Source organism: Arvicanthis niloticus, chromosome 1 (genome assembly GCF_011762505.2).
Source record: "Arvicanthis niloticus isolate mArvNil1 chromosome 1, mArvNil1.pat.X, whole genome shotgun sequence".
NCBI lineage: Eukaryota > Metazoa > Chordata > Mammalia > Rodentia > Muridae > Arvicanthis > Arvicanthis niloticus.
Genome location: NC_047658.1, coordinates 8855053 through 8877830, shown reverse-complemented (window position 1 = coordinate 8877830; position 22778 = coordinate 8855053). Strand labels below are relative to the sequence as shown.

At 52.3% G+C, this 22778-nt stretch overlaps 2 protein-coding genes across 6 annotated transcripts; both read left to right on the top strand.

Annotated features, from left to right (window-relative positions):
• Window positions 1-476: 476 nt before the first annotated feature.
• On the top strand, window positions 477-10674 carry Kirrel2 (kirre like nephrin family adhesion molecule 2). Of its 2 annotated transcripts, none has more exons than XM_076931710.1 (15): window positions 477-1021; window positions 1272-1395; window positions 2292-2441; window positions 2593-2753; window positions 3213-3363; window positions 3533-3638; window positions 3712-3860; window positions 4112-4239; window positions 4328-4460; window positions 4723-4823; window positions 4967-5186; window positions 6359-6457; window positions 6779-6879; window positions 7363-7428; window positions 9057-10674. In XM_076931710.1, exons 1-15 carry the CDS (start codon window positions 1016-1018, stop codon window positions 9390-9392), a joined length of 2031 nt encoding a protein of 676 aa, XP_076787825.1. In that variant the 5' UTR covers window positions 477-1015; the 3' UTR covers window positions 9393-10674. The 2 variants fall into 2 exon arrangements, with proteins under 2 accessions (XP_076787825.1, XP_034379313.1); XM_034523422.2 differs by having other exon boundaries at window positions 1246-1395.
• A 1310-nt stretch (window positions 10675-11984) lies between these two features.
• On the top strand, window positions 11985-22353 carry Aplp1 (amyloid beta precursor like protein 1). 4 transcript variants are annotated; one of them, XM_034509339.2, is made up of 17 exons: window positions 11985-12244; window positions 13093-13236; window positions 14382-14514; window positions 14691-14803; window positions 14995-15128; window positions 15246-15439; window positions 15832-15962; window positions 16466-16540; window positions 17244-17402; window positions 17483-17611; window positions 19103-19202; window positions 20403-20480; window positions 21114-21137; window positions 21283-21353; window positions 21524-21586; window positions 21705-21848; window positions 21938-22353. In XM_034509339.2, exons 1-17 carry the CDS (start codon window positions 12098-12100, stop codon window positions 22034-22036), a joined length of 1938 nt encoding a protein of 645 aa, XP_034365230.1. In that variant the 5' UTR covers window positions 11985-12097; the 3' UTR covers window positions 22037-22353. The 4 variants fall into 4 exon arrangements, with proteins under 4 accessions (XP_034365230.1, XP_034365219.1, XP_034365211.1 ...); XM_034509328.2 differs by having other exon boundaries at window positions 21111-21137; XM_034509320.2 differs by having other exon boundaries at window positions 20403-20510.
• Window positions 22354-22778: the final 425 nt, after the last annotated feature.

Genomic DNA, 22778 nt, shown 5'->3' with positions numbered 1-22778 from the left:
TGCGGTTCCCAGCCTCCCTCCCTGCCTGCCAGAGCCGGGGCACTGCTGCCTCCCAGCCGTCGCCAGGCAACCACTCGGATGGGCCGGGGACGCCTGGGTGAAGAGAGGGGACGGGTGGTACTGCCGGGTCCTGGGAAAGGAGGAACTCGAGCTGGAGGGGAGGGGGCGGGCTGGATTCCTAGATCTTAGGGTATGTTATGGCTTGCAGCGATAACAAAGCAGAAGGGACTATTTTGGGAGATAGAGAGAGCTGAAACCCTCTTTCCTCAAGGCTCCTAAGTGGTCCTTCAGCACCTGGGTGCCCTCTCTCCGACCCGCAGGCCCACAGGAGCCTGGGCTCCGCCTCCCCAGGGCGCGGAAGCTGGCGAAGCTCCAGGGACTCCCATTTATAGCTTGGTTTCCACTCAGCTCAGTCCCTCCAGGACTTGGGCTGAGCAAGTTTCTTCCATTCTCTTCTTCCCTTCCACCCCCACCCCCGCCTCCTCCTTCTCCTCCTCATTCCCGCCTCCCCTTCAATCTCAGCAGGGTGCAGGTGTTCAACTGGAGCAAGGGCCCCAACTTGGACTCAGATGTTCCAACTCTCAGACCCCCTGATAATGCAGGGGCGCCCTCCTGCTGCGCGGACAGCTTCCCTGAACGTCTCTAGCTGTCGCACACAAGGCGCGGGAGTTTCTCAATGGGAAGAGGCCGGGTCTCCAGGAGGCGGGGCGAATAGGATCCCTCCCGACTAGTGAGTCTCTCGCAGTCCTAGGGTTGCAACCCGTGAGCCACACACAACACCGGAGACTGCAGATGAGCCAGATTTCGGGGACTCTGGGCCAGACATAATATCTTCCAGCCCGGAGAGAAGAGTGGGGTGCAGAGAGGGGTTCCAGTCCAGTGTGGTGAGCGGCGTGCTACCGAGGAAGAAGTTGGAGGGGAACCAGTGCAATTCTAAGTCTGTGAGATCTTGGGGTCCACACACTCGGGATGCTGACCTTCGCCTTCCTGGTTTTCCTCTGCTGCTTCAGAAGGCATGCAGGTACCCCTCCCCAGCCCCCCTCGCTAGGGGGAACTTTAGAGAGGGTTATTTGTCCATTACCGCCTTGTTTGGGAGAAAACTAAGGGCTCCTAGTTCTAGGTGTGAGAGAGTACTTTAGAAGTCAGGGCTTCTGAGTGTGAGAAAGGGGGGCTTTGGAGACTGGACCCCCTGGGTCTTGCATAAGGGGATTCCTTTTCTAAGCTCAGCTGCACCTCTTGTCCTAGGCTCATCGCCCCATTTCCTTCAACAGCCAGAGGACGTGGTGGTGCTGTTGGGGGAGGAAGCCCGGCTGCCCTGCGCTCTGGGCGCATACAGGGGTCTCGTGCAGTGGACTAAGGATGGGCTGGCTCTAGGGGGCGAAAGAGACCTTCCAGGTGAGGCTGGCTCTGCTCAGGGAAGGGCTGATATCATCGCGGGGCTGCTGGGCATGGGCTGCATCTGACAGTTCAACTTTGGAGACTGACAGACTCCCGAGAATATTTGGGAATTGGGAATCCTGAGTTTTAAAATAATTGCCTTTGAAGAGATGTGATCCCTGTGTTTGGAGATTATCATCTTTATTCTAAAACATCATATAACTGCATGGATACCTTGCCAATAATTATAGACAGTCACATAGTTAATGCTCAGGTTAAGGTGAGCGCCTCAGAAGCCCCGCCCCCTTTTACTTTCCTCTATGGTAGGGGAACGGTAATGTTATATGTAATTTTTGCTTGTTGGTTTGTTTTGTTGTTTGAGTTGGGGTCTCCTTCTGCAACCCAGGCTGGTCCTGAACTCGAGATCCTCTTGCGTCAGCCTTTTGAGTGCTGGAGTTACAAGCATGTACTACCTGAATCTGGCTCGACCTAATTTTAATTTTAATGGGAATTGTTTTCTTGTATTCCTTTCTGGCTTTTTCACTCCCAAATTTGTGACAACTATAAATTGCCAGGAGGCGTAGAATCTCTCTGGACTTAGTACACACTTTTCCCCCTGTTATTGGTTTGGTTTGGTTTTTGAGACTGGGTCTCTCTATGTGATCCCAGGCAGCCTGAACTCCCTATGTAGCACAGGCTAGCCTCAAGCTCAAAGAGATCTGCCTGCCTCATACTCCTGAATGCTGGGGATTTAAAGGTGTGCTCCACCATACCCTGTCCCAGCACATGCTTTTAAATAGTGTTTTATCGTGGAATGCGTGGCTCTTTCCCTGCTCTCTGAGGCGGGGTACCTGGAGATGAAGAAGACTTGAGGCCAGGAGTTCAGAATTATGTACGGCCTCTTCTGTCTCCAGGGTGGTCCCGGTACTGGATATCAGGGAATTCAGCCAGTGGCCAGCATGATCTCCACATTAAGCCTGTGGAACTGGAAGATGAAGCATCATATGAGTGTCAGGCTTCACAAGCAGGTCTCCGATCACGACCAGCCCAACTACATGTGATGGGTGAGGATCCAACCCGTTTGCAATGTGGGAGCTGGGGGTGAGGGGTTGGAGCAGCCAGGACTACTTGGAAGTAGCAGAGCTCAGGAACCCTAGGGGAGTGGAGGGTTGGAGCTGAGAGGGATTCAATTCTGACCCCAGATCTACCATGCAGTCCCCCCAGAAGCTCCCCAGGTACTAGGCGGCCCCTCTGTGTCTCTGGTTGCTGGAGTTCCTGGAAATCTGACCTGTCGGAGTCGTGGGGATGCCCGACCTGCTCCAGAACTACTGTGGTTCCGAGATGGGATCCGGCTGGATGGGACCAGCTTCCACCAGGTTGGGTCTGAATCTCTTTGCCATTCCTTGTTCATGATTGAGACTCAGGGACCACTCTAACCACAGGCTTATCTAGGAGGAGTGGCAGCCATTCAGTGATTCAAGCCAGACTTCCTGGCTCAATCATTTGCTAATTACTTGATTTTGCATATGGTGTTTAACCTCTTTGTCCCTCAGTTTCTTCTTTTGTACAATGGGAAAAAAAATAGTAGCATTAATCACTTCGTAGGATAAAATAGAGAATTAAATAAAACATGTGAGTGACTAAAAGTTTCCAAGATGGTTCTTATGGAAGTTATAGATGGAATCATTGTTAATGTGGGGCGTGGTAATAATACACACCTGTAGCCCCCGCACTCAGGAGACTACGGCAGGAGGATCAGGAGTTCCAGGCTCGGATCCATAGTGACACCCTGACCAAAAAGAAAAGAATAATTATTGTGTATTTATCACCTCTAGACCACGCTGAAGGACAAGGCCACTGGAACAATAGAAAACACCTTATTCCTGACCCCTTCCAGTCACGACGATGGCGCCACCTTGATCTGCAGAGCGCGAAGCCAGGCCCTGCCCACTGGGAGGGACACCGCTGTTACACTGAGCCTTCAGTGTGAGTGCAATTGGTCCTGGAAAGACCGGGGTGGGCCTGAGCCCCTGCATGTGATACAGGAAGGAGAGGGCAGAGGGATGGTACCCTGGGGTACCTGGAGGAGTGGGAACTGAAAGCCCAGCTTCTGCCTCAGAAAAGAGAGTTAGAGAGCCACACCCTACTCCCACAGATCCCCCAAAGGTGACCCTGTCTGCTGAGCCCCAGACTGTGCAGGAGGGAGAGAAGGTAACTTTCCTGTGTCAAGCCACTGCCCAGCCTCCGGTCACTGGATACAGGTGAGGAAAAATGTCACCTGTCTCTAGCAGTTGAGGAGAGAGGACGACATTAATAACGTCCCTGTCTCCGCAGGTGGGCGAAGGGGGGATCCCCGGTGCTCGGGGCACGTGGACCAAGGTTGGAGGTCGTTGCAGATGCCACATTCCTGACTGAGCCGGTGTCCTGCGAGGTCAGCAACGCGGTCGGAAGCGCCAACCGCAGCACGGCGCTGGAAGTGTTGTGTGAGAAGGGGCGGGGCCGTGGGTGGACCGAGGTGAATGTGGTCGTACCAGAAGGCGGGGCTAGGACTGGTGTAGGGCTGGGTTTGGCTGGATTACAAGATCTAAGCGTGGCAGGGGTGAGCACAGGTCTTGTGGGCGAGGACATTTAGTGGCCGGTGTTGCCTAGGGACCTAAGCTTGGATCTCCAGTGTTCTGGAGAAGCAGATCCTAGGTCAGAGGCTCATTCCACACCACTCATCTCTCTCCTCCAGATGGACCCATTCTGCAGGCAAAACCGAAGCCTGTGTCTGTGGACGTGGGGAAAGACGCCTCCTTCAGCTGTGCCTGGCGTGGGAACCCACTTCCACGGATAACCTGGACCCGCCTCGGTGGCTCTCAGGTGGAGTCCGATCTGGGGCTTGTGACAGCTGGAACTGGACGGAGCTTCCTCCCCGAGGCTTGTCTCTGATGCCCCTTCCCTGTGCTAGGTGCTGAGCTCCGGGCCCACGCTGCGGCTTCCGTCCGTGGCACTGGAGGATGCGGGCGACTATGTGTGCAGGGCTGAGCCGAGGCGAACGGGTCTGGGAGGCGGCACAGCGCAGGCGAGGCTGACAGTGAACGGTGAGAGAACCTCGTGGGGCAGGGAGTTGGACGTTGAAAGAGAGTCATAGGAACTAGGATTGGAGCTGGACTTGTTGAAGAAGGGGCAGGCCTATCCTGTTATGGTCAGTAAAGAAGTGTGGCCTGTTTTTTTTTGTTTGTTTGTTTGTTTTTTTTGGGGGGGGGTGTGAAACCATAGTGACTAGGTCTGACCTCGCTTTATTCAGAATTAGTTTTGAAGAGATCAAGACCTGTGTCTAATGGTCCGTAGTTTGCATTCCAGCACCCCCTGTAGTGACAGCCCTGCACCCTGCACCAGCCTTCCTGAGGGGCCCTGCTCGTCTCCAGTGTGTGGTGTTTGCTTCCCCTGCTCCGGACTCCGTGGTAAGGAAGGGACCTTCACTTCTATGACACACCAGCCCTCCCACACCTGACATTGACATCTCCCATGTCCCACCAGCCCCTCTGTTTATCCCAAGCTCCTAATTGACTTTTTGCCCTCCCCCCCCCCCCAACCTGGCTCTTAGGTTTGGTCTTGGGACGAGGGCTTCCTGGAGGCAGGTTCACTAGGCAGGTTCCTAGTGGAGGCCTTCCCAGCCCCGGAAGTGGAAGGGGGACAGGGCCCAGGCCTTATTTCTGTGCTACACATTTCCGGAACCCAGGAGTCCGACTTTACCACCGGCTTCAACTGCAGTGCCCGCAACCGGCTAGGTGAGGGACGAATCCAGATCCACCTGGGCCGTAGAGGTGAGTTATTGACCCAAAGACCCCTAAACCTGAGCATTCCAAACCCCATAAACATGGTGGTTCCCAAGATTGAAGCTACCGAACTATAATGCTTTTTAAATGCTGACTCCCCAAAGCTAGCAAATCTCAAAACTATGAATTCAGGACAGCGAGATGGCTCAGCAGGTAAAGACAGTTGCCACCAAGTCTGATGACCGGTGTTCAGCACTCAGAACCCACATGGAAGGAGAGAACCAATACCCCAAAGTTGTTCTCTGACCTCCATTCATATCCCCCCACATATACAGACATACAATAGCATTTAAAACAAAATAAAACAAAACAAGAAAGCCCTATGAATTTCTTGAATCATAGGACCATCAAATCAATAATTCTCTCAAATACAGAACCCTAAATGGAGATGCCATTCCATACTAGGAATCTACAAATACGGGAAATTGTGAAATAAAAGAATCTCAAGTTCTAAGCATCCCTAAAGTTATGGTGTTTGTTTACATCTATCTGTCTCTATCTATCTATCTATCTATCTATCTATCTATCTATCTATCTATCTATCTGTTTGTTTATATGGGGGGTCATGTTTCTGCCACAGTGCACACATGGAGGTCAGAGGACAGCTTGTGGAAGTCAGTTCTCTCTTTCCATTACGTGGATCCCCAGGATTGAACCCAGGGCATTAGACTTAGTAGTAATCACCTTTATCCATTGGACCATCTTGCCAGCCCTGTTTGTTAGTTTATTATTGTATTATTGGAGACAGAGTCTCCAATAATACAGAGACAGAGTCTCAGATAGACCAAGCTGGTCTTCAACTACTGGCAGTCCTCCTGCATCATCCCAAGTGCTGTGATTACAGAAGTAACTTGCCAAGGGATTTTAAATTGACATACTCTCAAGCTACGAATCCCCAAATTCATGGGTCCTCAGACACTAGACAGAGCACACTACAAATCTGGGGAAATGCCAAGACTGGTAGTTTTCTGAACCTAGGCATCCCAAACCCAGGCCTTGAGCCCTGGTTTCCCTGCTCCCCCCACCCCTCGCCCAGTCTTTTGATCAGCCATCTCAGAACACCCCATTTGCTCCTTACAGGCTAGCTGCCCACTGTCTATACCCCATGTGTTCCTGACAGACTTCCTGCCCACTGTTCACACCCTGTCTGCTCCTTCTAGACTTGCTGCCCACTGTCCGGATTGTGGCTGGAGCAGCTTCTGCAGCCACCTCTGTCCTTATGATCATCACTGGAGTGGTCCTCTGCTGCTGGCGCCATGGCAAGTATCCGTGCCTTGAACCTGCCTTGGTCCCAACCCCCACTCCTCTCCATCCCCTGTCTAGGCCCAACCCCTTAATTGACACCCTTGATTGATAGCCTTGGGACTTGGTTCCATTCTTAGTCCCCAAAGCTTGCACAGGGTTCATCCTATCCTAGTCCTGACTCAGTTTCCTTGGGATCACCCCAGCTCTGTTCCATCTCTCCCAGGCTTGAGTTCTTGGTGGGTTCCAGCCTTCCTAGCCCACTTTGTCCAGTTAGCTCTGTTCTCAAGTATTGGTCACTTTCCCCTTACCTCTGTCTCTCACTTCCTGGGCCTCAGGCTCTCACTCTAAGCAAAAGAACTTAGTCCGGATCCCAGGAAGCAGTGAAGGTTCCAGTTCACGTGGCCCTGAGGAGGAGACAGGCAGCAGTGAGGACCGGGTAAGATTCTGGGTCCCTACATTCCATTGTGCCCCCAGACCAGCATAATAATGCAGCCCAACCTACCTTCCAACTCAAGTATGGCCCTAGGCTTTTTGTTGTTGTTTGAGATAGGGTTTCTCTATGCAGTCCTGACTGTCCTGGAACTAGCCATGTAGACCAGGCTGGCTTCCAAATCAGATATCCTTCTGTCTCTGCCTCCTGAGTGCTGAGATTAAAGGCATGTACCATTATAACCAGCTTGGCCCCCAGTCTTAAACATAATGACCCCAGACCCACAGTATCCTCACAATTGCAAGTATGTTTCCTCCCAGTTATCCTGTCAGCTCAATGTATCCTCACAGCCTTCCTTGTTGTCAAATCTAACCTTCAGCTCTCTTCAGCCTGGCCTCTAAGGAAGGCCATGAAAGACTTTGGGATCTGGCAGAGAGATAGGTAGGATGATCTTCTGACCATGGTTTATCATTATTTGTCCCACCTCAGGGCCCCATTGTACACACTGACCACAATGATTTGGTTCTTGAGGAAAAAGAGGCTCTGGAGACAAAGGTGAGTTTTGGGGGAGGAGCTCACTCCCAGTCACTGAGTCTCTGGCTCACCCCACTTCAAGAACAGAACAATTCTGTGGAGACAGGGTCTCACTGTAGCTGGCTTTGGACTCCACACAGTCTTTCTCGTGTAGCCTCTGGATTGCTGGGGTTGCAAACCTCAGACCTGACCACATTTGGCAGCTTTTCTTCTCCTTTTAATTCTGTCACTTTAAGCTGGGCGGTGGTGGCGCACGCCTTTAATCCCAGCACTTGGGAGACAGAGGCAGGCAGATTTCTAAATTCAAGGCCAGCCTGGTCTACAGAGTGAGTTCCAGGACAGCCAGGGCTACACAAAGAAACCCTGTCTCGAAAAACAAAAAACAAAAACAAAAAAAATTCTGTCACTTTAAGACTTTGCCCAGGCAGGTGGATCTCTGAGTGTGAAGCCAGCCTGGTCTACAGAGTAAGTTTTAGGACAGCCAGAGCTACACAGAGAAACCCTGACTCAATAAAAATAAATAAGAATCAGAAAGACGAACAAGGGAGGAAGAGATGGCTCATCAGGTAAAAGCACTTGCTAAACTTTATGACCTGAGTTTGTCATAGTGTGGTGGAAAGACAGCCAGGGTGACACAGAGAAGCCTTGTCGTGAGCCCCTTCACCCCAATAAAGACCTGCCTTTAACTGCACTCTTACCTCCTGGGCCAGCTCCCCAGCTCCCCAGCTCCCCAGCTCCCCAGCTCCCCAGCTCCCCAGCTCCCCAGCTCCCCAGCTCCCCAGCTCCCCAGCTCCCCAGCTCCCCAGCTCCCCAGCTCCCCAGCTCCCCAGCTCCCCAGCTCCCCAGCTCCCCAGCTGCAGCATTGGCTTCTGTTATTGATTGATTTTGCCTTGGTTCCCAGCCCTTCTTTCCCCATCTGCCATGTTTTATGCCTCTAAGTGTCTCTTTGTTCAGCTGCTGTCTTCCAGACATGGGTCTTCCTTCCACGATGTCCCACCCTACCCTCACATTCCCTAAATACATCTCCACTTTGGAATTCTGTCTTAGGATAGACACGTTGACTCCCATTCTAAAGCCCTCATTCTGACTTTTCCTTGAGACAGAGTCTCAAGTATCCCCGGCTGGCTCAAACTGAGTTTGTAGCCAGGAATACTCATAAGCCCCTGATTATCCTCCTGAGTGCTGGGATTAAAGGCTTGTGCCCCCACGTTGACTTCATGTAGTGCTGGAAATGAAACCAAGGGCCTTGCGCAGCCTAGACAAGTGCTCTACTGACTGAACTACATCCCCAAGCCCACCCAGTTAAAACCTTCTTGTCTGTATTTGAGTGTGCTTTTCTCTTGACCTAAAGGCCACTCTTCCTTTCTCCCTCTTTTCCTCTCTCCCTTCCTCCTTCCCTTTCCCATTCCCATCTTCATCCCTCCCCAACTTCAGCTAGACCTCACTTGTTCTAGAAAGCCAGCCCCCTACCCCACCCATTCTATGCTGGTCTATATGTCTAGCTTTCTGTCTGGGAGTCTCTGCCTCTACTCTTTCTGCTTTCTGCCTTCATGCCTATCTCTAGGTCCAGCTGTACCTCCGTGTGTCTTTCCACCTATGATCCTTACCTCTCTACACACATTCCTTACCAAATCTTGTTTGTTCCCCAGGATCCAACCAATGGTTACTACAAGGTTCGAGGGGTCAGTGTGAGCCTTAGCCTTGGAGAAGCCCCTGGAGGAGGCCTCTTCTTGCCACCACCCTCTCCGATTGGTCTTCCGGGGACTCCCACTTATTATGACTTCAAGCCACATCTGGATTTAGTCCCTCCCTGCAGACTGTACAGAGCTCCGGCAGGTTATCTCACCACCCCTCATCCCCGTGCCTTCACCAGCTATATGAAACCCACATCCTTTGGACCCCCAGATTTGAGCTCTGGAACTCCCCCCTTCCCCTATGCTACCTTGTCTCCACCCAGCCACCAGCGTCTACAGACTCACGTGTGAATGCATCTCTCCACTTGAAGAGTCTCGGGATCTTCAGCTTGCCATAAAGTGTGTTGTCCAGATTTCTGGGGAGTCAGAACAAGTTGGTGACCAACCTCTCCAAAACTGAACACTGACGGAGGAAAAGATGATTGCAAGCATCAGGACTGTTGATGTACACGCAGTTCAGCCAAAGCGGATTCTCCAAGTGGGAGCAATATGGCCACTATGCCTAGTTGTTCTCCTGTGAGAAAGACATTCAAGATGGCAACTAAATACATTGCCAAGGGACAAAGACAGGAGGTGATGGGAACTAGGGACATAGATGGAAGGCATTTCCAGCCTGTAGAGAAGATATAGGACCATCTGCATCAAGAGGAAGGATAACGTAAGACAAATCAAGATGAAAAGAATAATCCCCCCTCCCGTCCTGGCCAATAAACATATAGCCAATATGGTTGTCCATTCTCTGGGAATCAAAATGGCCATTATCTTGATTCCTTCCTTAAAGATACAGAAAGAATTGAATCCAAGGAATGTGGTGAAAAGAAAAGAAATAAAGGGGAGTCTTGGGATAAGAATATTTATGTTTAGAAAAAAAAAAAAAAAAAGAGGGCAAAGACACAAATGTGCTTGGCAGAGTCTCCTGGTGTTTTCCATGAATGAAGAGGCCTGTAAAGCTTGTGCTGTGCATAGTCTTTCCTCTCCCCTAGCACATGGGGTGGCAATAGCAATGACATCCTAAGTTCTTCCTCAGACCCTTGTTACTGGCTTACTACTGAAGGCACTTTTGTGTGTGTGTGTGTTTAAAGATTTGTTATTTTTATTTTACTTGTGTGGGTTTCTTGTTTGCATGTACGCTATATACATGCCTGGTCCCTGCGGACAGAACTGAGGAATGGGTGTCAGGGGCATCTCTGTCTATACACTAAAGGCCTGAAGACAGCGGTAGGCCTAACATGCATGCCTGCTAGCACAAAGTCTTGGGTCTCTGTGGAAAAACACTAGAACAGATGGCTAGAAGCTATTGTAAACAAACAGATAGTTGCCAGGCTCTAGTCATAGACCTTGTAGATAGGTGACCTTGGGTAGATAGTACCAACTTAGATAAAGACAAGTGAATCATAGGCAGAGTCATAGTGGCCTGTCCCCTGAACCTTCACCCAGCTGACACACTGTTCTGGAAGATATCTGTACTCCCCCTGAACACCTACGCTCCTGCATCATCCCCTTCCCCACATCCTGCCTTTTTATGTATATAACCCGTGTATGAAAAAGTAAAATTTGTGATCTGACCAGCCTATAGACAGGTAGCCGTTCTTTGCGTCTTTGCCTGCTACCCACCCTCCCCCGCTCTCTTTCAGGTGATCTCCCCGGGCCCCTGTTTAATGTCCCGCTGGCCAGGACAAATGGGTCCCCTGAAACTACAGTTATAGACAATGTGTGGGTGCTGGGAATTGAACCCGGGTCTTCTGAGAGAAAAGCCAATACTTCTAACCGCTGAGCATTCTCTCAGTGGTTAGCCTGGAATGCTTGATCTCGCTGCCTCAGGCCCTCTGGGATTACAGGTGCACATCACCATTCCACTTTAGGCTCTTTTAATAATACACCTCCACCTCATCCCAACCATACCCACAGAGATGCACAAAGACAGACAAATGTGGGCAGGTTTCCACAAGACGGACAAGTAGAAGTCCATACAGATGCACACACATACACAGCTTGGTTGCCTCAGTTGGCCCCGGGGAAAAAAAGAAGATTCTACACTCACTTAAGACAAAACAGTGAACCCTTTAGGCAGAAGACTTGAGGTGGTACTTAAAGTGGGTGAGAACTGGGGGGGCTCCACACAGTGGTCCTCAGGTGTTGGGTCTTCGAAGGTTATAGTATCCAGCATCTGACCTGAGTCATCCGTAAAGAAAGGGGCTTTAGTCATGGATTTTTGGAGGAAGTGTTTGAAGGTCCAGACACCTGGCAATTAGAGCAGGAAGGCTGAATTCCCAGGTCTGAGGAAGCAAGGGTGACAGACTTAGCCTCTGGTCCTGAGACAGACGAGGCCTGGAGGGGAGCAGGCTTTACCTAGCTACAACGTTTTGTTTATTGGGTTGCATGTAGACAGGCTAGCATCGAACTCCTATCCTCCTGTCCCCTCCTCTCAAGTGCTGGGATTACAGGCATTCCTAACACACTCCCTATGATCTTGACTGGGGAAAATTTGGAGGTCTATAATTTCTGGGACCTCAAGAGGGGAATTTATGAAGGACCCCTGCCTCCATGGATTCTGGCATCCTTGGAGGACAATGTTGATGATGAGTGACTGCATTTGCCAGAAGAGAAGGCTAAGGGTGAAAGTCCAAAAAAAAAAAAACAAAAAAACAAAAAAAAACAAAAAAACAAAAAAACCGGCTATGCTCAGGACTGAGCCTAGTGACTCGGCCTTAACGCGGACAGTGACACCTGGAATCTTGAGGGGCTGGGACTTGGCGCAGGCTCCCTCCCGGGGTTCCGGAGCCTCTTAGTGCGCAGAGCCGCCACGCTATTGTCCTGGCTGGGAAGGCGGGGCCGGCGCGGGGCGGGGCTGGCGGCGCCGGCGCAGCCCGGGGGCGGCGGGAGGAGGAGGCGGCGGCGGCGGCGGCGGCGGCGGTGGCGCTGGGAGCTCCTGTCACCGCTGGGGCCGGTCAGGGCCGGGCGGGAGCACAGGGGACGTGAGGGCCCGAGGCCCGGACATGGGGCCCGCCAGCCCCGCCGCTCGCGGACAGGGTCGCCGCCGGGGCCCGCCGCCGCTGCGGCTGTTGCTGCCACTGTCGCTGCTGCTTCTGCGCGCGCAGCTCACCGTCGGGAACCTGGCTGGTGGGAGCCCCAGCGCGGCCGAGGTGAGGTCCGGCCGGGTCCGGGGGATGGGGAAGGGGCGGGGCTCGGCCTCTGGACCTGGACGCAGGACAGCCACCATAGTCCTTTTGGCCAGGTGGCCTGCCCTACGCGATCTGAACTGTAGATTCTCCTAGGTTCCTCCATCGTCTGACGTCCCTGCCCCCTCCCACCCGCATCGTCGGACCTGGCTCTTTGCAAGAGCCTCTGGTCCAAGAAATCCAGAGCACCCCTAGACGACAAAGCCCCAAGCCCTGCCCACCTAAGTGTAGGATGCACCAGGCAGCAGGCGCTTGGATCTAAAAACCTAGGTCCCTTGTATCCTCTGAACCTACATGAACCCCTGCCCTCAAACATCCAGGAGTCCAGGCCTCCATCCACTACTCAATCCGGATATAGCTCCTATAATTCTTAAAGGTCTGATGTGCAGGCCTGCTGGGAAGCCAGGCCCTGTCGTCTTTGCACCCCCTCACTGGGAACCTGAACTGGGGATGGATGGAGGAGGGGCCAGAACGCCTGGGTTCGCCCCCTGCCCCCAACGATTCAAGTTTAACCCCTTCAGGCTCCAGACCCAAGCCGCTGGGGCGGGGGCGGAGCCTGTCTTCTCAGCAACAAGGCCTGGAGAAACGGGGGGGGGGGGGGGGAGGACCCGGGTCACCATAGCAACGGGAGAGCTGGGGCGCTCCAGCCCCACGGGATCTGTTTCCCGGGGAACAGTCTCTCCACCCAGGAGGTGCTTAGAAGGAGCTGGTGCTAGAGATAGGGGTAGGAGTCCTATCTAGGTTTTAGGGAGCAAAGGACCAGATAACCCAGATGACAAGGTTCCCTGGCTCCTCACTGCCTTCATTCCCAGGCTCCAGGATCGGCCCAAGTGGCTGGACTATGTGGGCGTCTAACCCTTCACCGGGACCTGCGCACCGGCCGCTGGGAACCAGATCCACAGCGATCACGACGCTGTCTTCTGGACCCGCAGCGCGTGCTGGAGTACTGCAGACAGGTGGGCGGGACCCCACGGGGAGAGGCGTGGTCAATGAGAAAGTGGGTCCAAGCTGGGGCGGGGTCACCCTTGAGGTAGCTGGACTTGGCAGAGAGGAGAGGATCTGGAAAGCCAGGGAAAGCTTGGGGTCTGTGGCCAGCGAAGAGGCTAGGAAGGGCTAGCGCAGAACTTATTTTGAGAAATTAAGGGGGGCATAGGGGGAAAAGACTGCAAAAATAAAAATAAAAACCATAAAAACTGTCGACTAATCAAGATCGCTTGAAGAGTGGCAGGGTTTAGGAATCCGTGGAGCCTTTTAGAAAAAGTGGGAGTGTAAGTGGGCGTGGCCGAAGGAGAGGCAAGGTTTAGATCGAAAGATCTTTAAACCGGCAAGATTCAGTGGCGCACGCCTTTAATCCCAGCACTTGGGAGGCAGAGGCAGGCGGATTTCTGAGTTCCAGGCCAGTCTAGTCTACAGAGTGAGTTCCAGGACAGCCAGGGCTACACAGAGAAACCCTGTCTCAAAAAAAAAAAAAAAAAAAAAATTCAGTAAGCGACGGAGCCCAATGAGAATGGCTGCCTGCCTGCCTAAGAGCTGTGAAAAAGGCGGGGCTAATATAAAGAGAAGAATTACTTAGAAGGTAAACAGAGAAAGGCAGGGCGTGAAAGAGGCGAGATATATTGAGAAAAAAACCTGATTGTCGAGCAAGGTCGCCCTGAAATATGGGCTCGGAGCTTGGCATGAATAGGCCTGAGGACCTTTACCAAGACCTCGTGAGAATGGTGAATTTAAGGGACACCACTAGGGGGCATGACCAGTAGACCCGAGCTTAGCATCAGAGGCTTATACATGAACCTGTCCTATGGACAGGAGAGGAAGGCCCAGGGGCATGTCCTTCGGAACCGAGAAACTTGAAAAGGGACTGCCCAAGCTGAGCACAGTGACTTGGGCCCGTAATCCCAGTTATTGGAAAGGCTGATGTAAAGGGATCACAAGGTCTCAAGATAAAAAATAAAAAGAAGGCTGGGCATGTAGTTTGGTGGTAGAGTACTTGCTTTGGAGTGTACAAGGCCCTGGGTTCAATCTCCAATACAAGAGATGCAGAAGGCAGGGGTTAGCCAGTAGGCTGATCCCCCCCAACACACCCACACACTGTGTCCTACAGATGTACCCAGAGCTGCACATAGCACGTGTGGAGCAGGCTACACAGGCCATCCCGATGGAGCGCTGGTGTGGGGGTACCCGAAGTGGCAAATGTGCCCACCCCCACCATGAGGTTGTGCCCTTCCATTGCCTGCGTGAGTCACCTGCTTCGGGGGTTGGGGGTGAGAACTGAGGTGAAGTGGGAGCTTCCCAGAGATGACTCTGGGCTACGTTAGAAGTCTGGGTGATGGGTTGGGAAAGCTATAAAATGCCTGTACTCTGAGGAGGGCAGGGCCGAGCTATTATGATTCTGGTGTCTCCCATTCCCCAGCTGGCGAGTTTGTGAGTGAAGCCCTGCTAGTGCCCGAAGGCTGTCGGTTCTTGCACCAGGAGCATATGGACCAGTGTGAGAGTTCAACCAGGAGGCATCAAGAGGCTCAGGAGGTTAGGGCCTTGTCCCACCTATCTCCTAACCCTAGGACCTGGGAATCTAGGCCCTTCCTTCCAAAACCCAAGCGTTCAAACTGGGATGTAGGAATTCCATCCCTCAGCCACTTCCAGAACACAGCTTCCAGGCTTTCTGTCCACACCCTCCAACCAGGTCCTTCTGGCCTCCGGGCCTCCTCTTCCTGCAGGCCTGCAGCTCTCAGGGCCTCATCCTGCATGGCTCTGGCATGCTTTTGCCCTGTGGCTCTGATCGGTTCCGAGGTGTGGAATATGTATGCTGTCCACCTCCGGCAACTCCCAACCCATCTGGGATGGCAGTTGGGTGAGTGACAGAGACTCTTTCTATACACATCCCCCATCCCCGTGGCTCCTGAGGCAGGGCATGGACGCCTGGGAGCCTATCTGGAGATCTTACCGGCTGAGTCTTCTTCTCCTTCAGTGACCCCTCTACCCGGTCCTGGCCCCTGGGGGGCAGAACAGAGGGAGGTGAGGATGAAGAGGAGGTGGAATCTTTCCCTCAGCCAGTAGACGATTACTTCGTAGAGCCCCCTCAGGCTGAAGAAGAAGAAGAGGAGGAGGAGGAGGAAAGGGCCCCACCTCCCAGCTCCCACACCCCTGTCATGGTCAGCAGAGGTGAGTCAACCTCCTCTGCCTCCTCTTCAGCATTTGTGGTTTGGGTATTTGGGGGAGTATAGGGGTGCCCTTAGGAGTGACCTAGTGGGGAGGGGCACAACTGGGGAAATGGAGGAGACAGTCATGGATTTGGATACAGTAGATTAGTTTGTGAAGAATGAAGGGCGAGAGGGCTCAGAAGGGGGCGCTCGGAAGAGGAGTCGTTTGACAGACATTGCTTTAAAAATGGTATGATGGATTCCAGAAGTTTGCAAACACTGGTTAGTCCTGGGACCATGATCCCAGGCAACAACCATGGCTAAACTGGATGCATGCTGGTCTCTAGTGCATTCTGGGCAATGTAATTCTCAGAGAGGGAGCGTGACCTGCCTGCCTGACCCCTTGTCTTGCAGTCACTCCCACCCCAAGGCCCACTGATGGTGTGGATGTTTACTTTGGCATGCCTGGGGAAATCAGCGAGCACGAGGGTTTCCTGAGGGCCAAGATGGACCTGGAGGAGCGCAGGATGCGGCAGATTAATGAGGTGATGAGACCAGGAAACCAGCATCCCTGCGGGATTCCATAAATGCAGGGACATTCTTTATTGACACTACCTTTAAAGGGTAACCAAGCGTCCTTCTACCTAAGCCCATACTCAGGCAATGGATCACTGATCTGCAAATACCATCAGATTCCATAGATACGCTGGTCTACGGCACAATCCACTTTAAATTCCTTTGGAGCTGGTTGGGTGTAATATATGCCTTAGTCCGGATCCTTGAGAGGCTAAGGCAAGAGGATCAGAAGTTCAAGGCCAGCCTCAAATATATAATGACTTTGAGGCCAGCCTGGGCTACATGAGAACCTGTATCTAAAGAAAAACAAACCAACCAACCAACCCTCTGGTTATTCCTTCTTGGGAACCCAAAGTTCAGTGGTGCTAGGTGTACCACTTAGATCTCTTAAGCCTTGGAGATGGGTATGGGGGACTCCCTGTGTGGAGCAGGATAGATCATGGGATCCTGAAGCCTCCCCATCCACCTCTAGGTGATGCGTGAATGGGCCATGGCTGACAGCCAATCTAAGAACCTGCCAAAAGCCGACAGGCAGGCCCTGAATGAGGTAGGACCCCCTCCTCCGAGTTGCCCTCATGCCCCACCTACTACTGGGGAAAACTCCACCCATTTCAATTCCTTCCTCCTCACCTGTTCCCTCCCTGACCCACCTTTACACTTGGCACTGTCTCTACTCGGAATGGAGCTCAGGGCTTGGTGCCTGCTGCTGAGCTAGCACTGCCCCCTGAGGGCTGGCTTTGGAATCCTCTCTCAAACAGGGAGTAATGGCCAGTCCTTTCTCTCAAGTTTTCCCGTCAAAGCTAGGCTCTGTCTCCTGGCTGTGGTTGGTCCTGTCCCTCTGGTCTCGTTTATTTTCTCAGCCCCTCTCTAACAAATCCAGCTTCCTAACTCTTGGCCCCACTTCCCTTCGGTTGCCTTTGGGGGACCCTACCTATGTAGGATCCTCTTCCTCAGCCTCCAGTCCTGAGCTTCACTCAGTCAGCGTTGTGGGGGCTCAGCCTGTCTTTTGGGTTGGAGCTGCCCAGGCTGCCTTCCCTCTAACTGACCAGTTCTGCTTCTAGATTGTTCCTACCTAATCTTACAGCCTACACCCTCAGGCTAGCCCCGCCCCATCTCTACCTGACCCTACAGCCTGTCACTTCCATTGAGCCTCCCGTCCCACTGAAGCCCACCCTCTTTGTTCTAGATTCATGTTTATTCAGGTTTTCACCCACCTGCTCTCTCTCTCCTCTCTCTGCCCCTCTCGCTAGCACTTCCAGTCCATACTGCAAACCTTGGAAGAACAAGTATCTGGTGAGCGACAGCGCCTCGTGGAGACCCACGCCACCAGAGTCATCGCTCTGATCAACGACCAGCGCCGAGCCGCCCTGGAAGGTTTCCTGGCAGCGTTACAGGGCGATCCACCTCAGGTGTGGGGAGGTAGAGGTGAGGGCAAATACCAGTTGAGAAGGATTAAGATCAGCCTGGACAGCCTTAGTTCCTCCCACAGGCTGAGCGAGTTCTGATGGCTCTGAGACGCTACCTGCGTGCAGAGCAGAAGGAGCAGAGGCACACCCTGAGGCACTACCAGCATGTGGCCGCTGTGGACCCAGAGAAGGCCCAGCAGATGCGCTTTCAGGTAAGAACATGCTTCCGGTCCCCGGATGCTAACTCAGTCTCCTCTCCTCCTCCCCCTCCTCCTCTCTAAAAGAATGTTCCATGTATGAGTGTTTTGCTTGCATATCTGTTCACCAGATGCGCGACGGGTTTGTGAAGAGGCCAGAGGAGAGCATTTGAGTCTCCTAGAACTGGAGTTACAAACAGTTGTGAGCTACCATGTGGGTGCTGGGGATTAAACTCAGGTCCTCTGGAAGAGCAGCAAGTGCTCTTAACTGCTAAGTCATCTCTCCAGGTCCCAGATTCTTCTCTTGACACTCATTTTTAGTTTAGAACCCTTCTCTATGCCTGGAACACCCCCCCCCCCTTTGTGTCCCCAAACCCTTTCCAGGCCCTCCATTCTTGTCCCTCATTTATTTATTTTATGTGTATGAATACACTGTCACTCTCTTCAGACACACAAGAAGAGGGCATCAGATCCCATTACAAATGGTTGTGAGCCACCATACAGGGTTATTGGGAATTGAACTCAGGACCTCTGGAAGAGCAGTCAGTGCTCCTAACTGCTGAGCCTTCTCTCCAGTCCCGAATCCCAGCTTCTTGATGCAGGAACACTGCCCCCAAAGCATGCACATGCACATACACACGCACACGCACTCACATGTGTGCACAAGTACACACTTCTCATACTCTGCTTTTGACTCCCTTCTTGCCCTCAGGATTCCTACTTCCTGTCCCTTGGAATCCCACTTCCTGTCTCTTGGATCTTGCTTCCGATCCCTTGGATTTTACTTCCTTTCACAGAATCCTTTCCCTTGAGCCTGGAGCTTGTCCTTCTGCCTTCCTTCCTAACCCTGTTTGTGTTCCCTGGAACCTCTGCTGTATGCACTAAGATTCTACTTCCGGTTTCTTGGACATTCTCTTTTGGTTCACAGATGCTCTCCTCTGCTCCTGAATGTTATGCCTTGTCCATGAGCCATTACGACTCCTTTGTGAATCCTCTAGATGAAGTCCTGGCTCCCCCACAGCCCCTCATCTGTTCCTCCAGCCCTGCTTTCTCCCTCTGACCCATGAGTCTTCTTCCTCCTCCATTGGTATCCTCTCTCTCTCTCTCTCTCTCTCTCTCTCTCTCTCTCTCTCTCTCCCCTTTGTTTTTGCTTTTGGAGAGAGGGTCATACTATGCAGTAGCCCTATTTGTTTGGCCTGGAGCTTGCTATGTAGACCAGACTGAACTTACAGAGCTCTATCTTTGCGTCCCAAACACTGCATGCACCACACTCCCAGCTCTATATCGTATTCTCTGTATCCTACTGGCTTCTTGCCTCCGATACTGTTGTCCATACTTCTTGTCCTCTCTGGGTCCTGCTTCTCCTGCCTTAGTTTCCTGGCCCTGTGGCTGGGTGTCTGACCCTTGGGCCCTACTTCCATGTGCCCTGTCCATGATGCCTGTTGAGTTCCTTTTCACCCTGTTCTTCTCTAGCCCTGCGTCACCCCTCATGCTCACTCCACACAGGTCCAGACCCACCTTCAGGTGATTGAAGAGCGAATGAATCAGAGCCTGGGGCTGCTCGACCAGAACCCTCACCTGGCTCAGGAGCTGCGGCCCCAGATCCGTGAGTGCCTGTTACTTTTGTCCCGAACTCCAGTTCTCCAAGGGCAGACTTTGGTTCCCCACCCTCAACTTCCCGTTCTTCATTTAAATCACCCTAGAACTTGGTAGCTCAGATTAAGAGCCAATTCTCTTTTTCAATTAATTTGAATTATTTTCCTCTGTCTGGTTTGGATGTGTTTCCTTTGGTGGTTTGGCTAGTAGTCAATTAATTGTACAGATTGATTTTAATCATGGTTTGCTTTTCGTTTGCTTGTTTGTTTTGAGACAGGGTCTTACTTTGTAGCACCGACTGGTCTGAAACTCACTATGTTAGACCAGGCTAATCTTGAACTTTGAGCAATCCTTCTGCCTCTACCTTCCAAGTGCTAGAGTTATAGGCATGTGCCCCAACACCAGGCCAGATTTTTTTTTTTTTAATGTCACCAGGGATGGAGCCAGGACTGTGCACTGATAAGCAAATGCCTTACCATCCCCACATGCCTAGTCTTTAGCTTTTTAAGACAAGGTTTTGCTCTGTAACTGAGGCTGGCCTGCAGCCATATAGCTCAGGCCAGCCCTCAAATTCACAGTCCTCCTGCCTCTGCTTCCTCAGTGTTGTGATATAGCCATACATTGGCCCTACTCTCCTCAAAAAATTGTGTTGCCCAGTGTAGTGGTATACATCTTTAATCCCAATACTTGGAAGGCAGAAGCAAGCAGATCTCTGAGTTTGAAGCTAGTCTGGTCTACAGAACCAGTTCCAGAACAGCCAGGAATACACAGAGAAACCCTGTCTCAAAAGAAAAGAAAAAAAGTTGGGTAGTACCGGGGCTAGAACCCAGGGCCTTTTATAGGCTAGGCATGTACACCACTGAGCGACACCTCTGGGTTATTGGGCCCAGGTTCCATTGGTTAGAACAAGTTACAAGTCAAATCTCGATTCAACAGAGGGAGCCTACATGAGAGAGAGAGAAGACCAGAAAGTATTAGCCTGCATAGCCCCCAGTATACTGTGACTTCCAATCAGCCCATGCCTAGCTCTAAACCTATCTGAAGAGGCAGGGCTACTGCAGGCTCAGCCACCATTCTTCCTGCTGGAGCACCTTGCACGTCTCTGCTGTCTCTCTAATCTCCCATCCATTCTGCTGTGAGGGTCTCTGCCCTTGCCTTGCTGTGGCCTCCGTCCACTCACCGCCTTAGCCATCTTTCTGTGTCCCCTCAGAGGAGCTTCTCCAGGCTGAACACTTGGGTCCCAGTGAACTGGAAGCCTCTGTGCCCGGGAGCAGCAGTGAGGACAAAGGTAGCCTTCAGCCTCCCGAATCCAAGGATGGTGAGCGAACACAGAATCCCACCTACCTTTGAGGGGCAGGCCTCTTTCCCTTTCCTTTGCAATGTCGGATTCCTTGGCCTGAAGGAAGAAGCTGTTGAGGAGCCCAGAGCTTTGTGCGTGCTGAGCAAGAGAAGAAAGTTCTTCCACTCAGTGCTAGCCCTGGCCTTCTTCCCCCACCCTGCCCCCTTTTACTTTTTTAGACAGTCTAAGTAGCCCTGGCAGGCCTTGAACTCAACATCCTGAGTAGCTCAGATTACAGGCATGTGTTACAAGGCCTAATTCAGTCTTTAGATTGTTGAGACAGGATCTCTGTAGCTCAGGCTAGCCTGGGACTCACTATTTAGCCTCAGATGGCCTTAGACTCTTCTTGTCTTAGCTTTCCAAGTGCTGAGGTTATACAAACGTGCAATGCCATACCCAGCATACAACCTTCTTCCTTTCCCTAAGGTCTGGGGGTGTCTGTGCCACCACAGCACGTGGAGAGGAATAAAGAGGGTTATCTGGGGGTATCGAGCCTCTGTGGGGTCCTCAGTCCTGGTGGGGTTCTCTACTCTTTCTTTCTCTTCACTGTTTCATCTTTCATCTTGTCTCCTCTGCTAGCAGATCCCCCAGTGACCCTTCCAAAAGGTAAGTGTCACACAGCATAGACCCAGCCACCAAATCCCACCAAACCCTAAACCATGAAGGGAAAGGGCTGCATACGGCAGGGAGCCCAAGCCTCCTGGAGTGGAGTCCAGCATCCTTTCTGATGTATGTGACTTGGGTGGGGTAGGGTCCACAGATCAAGATTCTTCCTCCTCTGGGAGAGAGAAGCTAACCCCACTGGAGCAGTATGAACAAAAGGTAAGTGAGTGGAGGTCTGGACCCTGGGCGGAGGGAAGGTTCTGGAGGCTTGGATTCCTCAGCTTCAGGAAGGAGCTTGCCGGGGACATGGACTTAGTGTTGTTGGGCTGGGAGGTACCCGTCTAGGCCCCAAGGTCCATGGCATCTCCTGACATCTCCTGTGTCCCCAGGTGAACGCATCTGCCCCAAGGGGGTTTCCCTTCCACTCGTCAGATATCCAGCGGGATGAATTGGTAAGAAGCAGATCCTGGGGCAAGGTCAGAGGTCGGTGTCCAGGCTGTGGCCTCCAAAGCTGCAGTGGATCCTGCAGAGCCTCAAAGATACTCTTGGTCCTGGCTCCTTTCTCCATAGGCGCCCGCCGGGACTGGAGTGTCCCGAGAGGCCTTGTCAGGTCTGCTGATCATGGGAGCTGGAGGAGGCTCCCTCATTGTCCTATCCTTGCTGCTTCTGCGCAAGAAGAAACCCTACGGGACTATCAGCCATGGAGTGGTGGAGGTGAGAGGGCCAGACATCGCGGTGGGGGGCGGAGTTAAAAGTAGCCCTGCCCCTTTCCGGCACTGAGCCCTTTCCTGGCCCTGTTGCAGGTGGACCCCATGCTGACCCTGGAGGAACAGCAGCTCCGGGAACTTCAGAGGCATGGCTATGAGAACCCCACCTACCGCTTCCTGGAAGAACGACCTTGACCCCAACCCTAGCTGCCTTCAGCTGAGCCCTACTGCCCTTCTTCCGGTCCCCCAATCCCAACACCCAGCTTCCGGTGGGGGAGGGAGATCTTGACAAATTCATTCTTGTTTCCCTTTCCAAGTTCCAAATTCCACTCCCTTAGAAATTCCCAGCTCCTGCCCCACAAGGGACCTCCTCACCTTAATTTATTTTACTGTTAATTTATTGCTCCTTAAGGTGACCACCACCTGGGTCCCAGTGTATGTCACTCCCTGGAATTCACCATCCCACCACCATCTTCACTAACATCCCAATAAAGTCCTCTTCCCCACCCGGCCATCCCGTGTTTCTGTTGAAGAAACTGTGATTTATCAGCCCAGGCTTCCTGCAGGTCTTTAAACGGAGTGAGGGGTGGGTGTGGTGGCACAGAACTTTAATCCCAGCAAGCAGGAGGCAGAGGCAGGCAGAGGCAGGCAGATAGATTTCTGTGAGTTTGAAACCAGTCTGGACTCTGTCTACATAAGAGTTCCAGACCAGCCTGGAATCAAAACAAAACAATAACGACAAAAACAAAAAAGACACAAACAAACCTGGAGCGAACCTGGGTGAGGATGTTTTAAATCTGGGTGGGGCCGGGTGGGAAGGATTACCGCGCGTAGGGGGCGGGGCCCAGAGGCTGGGCATTTTTTGGCTTGCCTAGGAGCTTTCCGTGGTGCTGAATGGGTCGCTGCTCCGAGCTTTGCTAGTGTCAGAAAGGACCAC

Excerpts from the sequence above, each read along its gene's own strand:
- Aplp1 (XM_034509312.2), top strand. The coding sequence starts at position 12,098 with ATGGGGCCCGCCAGCCCCGCCGCTCGCGGACAGGGTCGCCGCCGGGGC. Across the intron at positions 15,963-16,465 it reads GGATGCGGCAGATTAATGAG|GTGATGCGTGAATGGGCCAT; the intron begins GTGATGAGACCA and ends ATCCACCTCTAG. Across the intron at positions 21,587-21,704 it reads ATATCCAGCGGGATGAATTG|GCGCCCGCCGGGACTGGAGT; the intron begins GTAAGAAGCAGA and ends CTTTCTCCATAG.
- Kirrel2 (XM_034523422.2), top strand. The coding sequence starts at position 970 with ATGCTGACCTTCGCCTTCCTGGTTTTCCTCTGCTGCTTCAGAAGGCAT. Across the intron at positions 2,754-3,212 it reads ATGGGACCAGCTTCCACCAG|ACCACGCTGAAGGACAAGGC; the intron begins GTTGGGTCTGAA and ends TATCACCTCTAG. Across the intron at positions 4,240-4,327 it reads CCCGCCTCGGTGGCTCTCAG|GTGCTGAGCTCCGGGCCCAC; the intron begins GTGGAGTCCGAT and ends TCCCTGTGCTAG.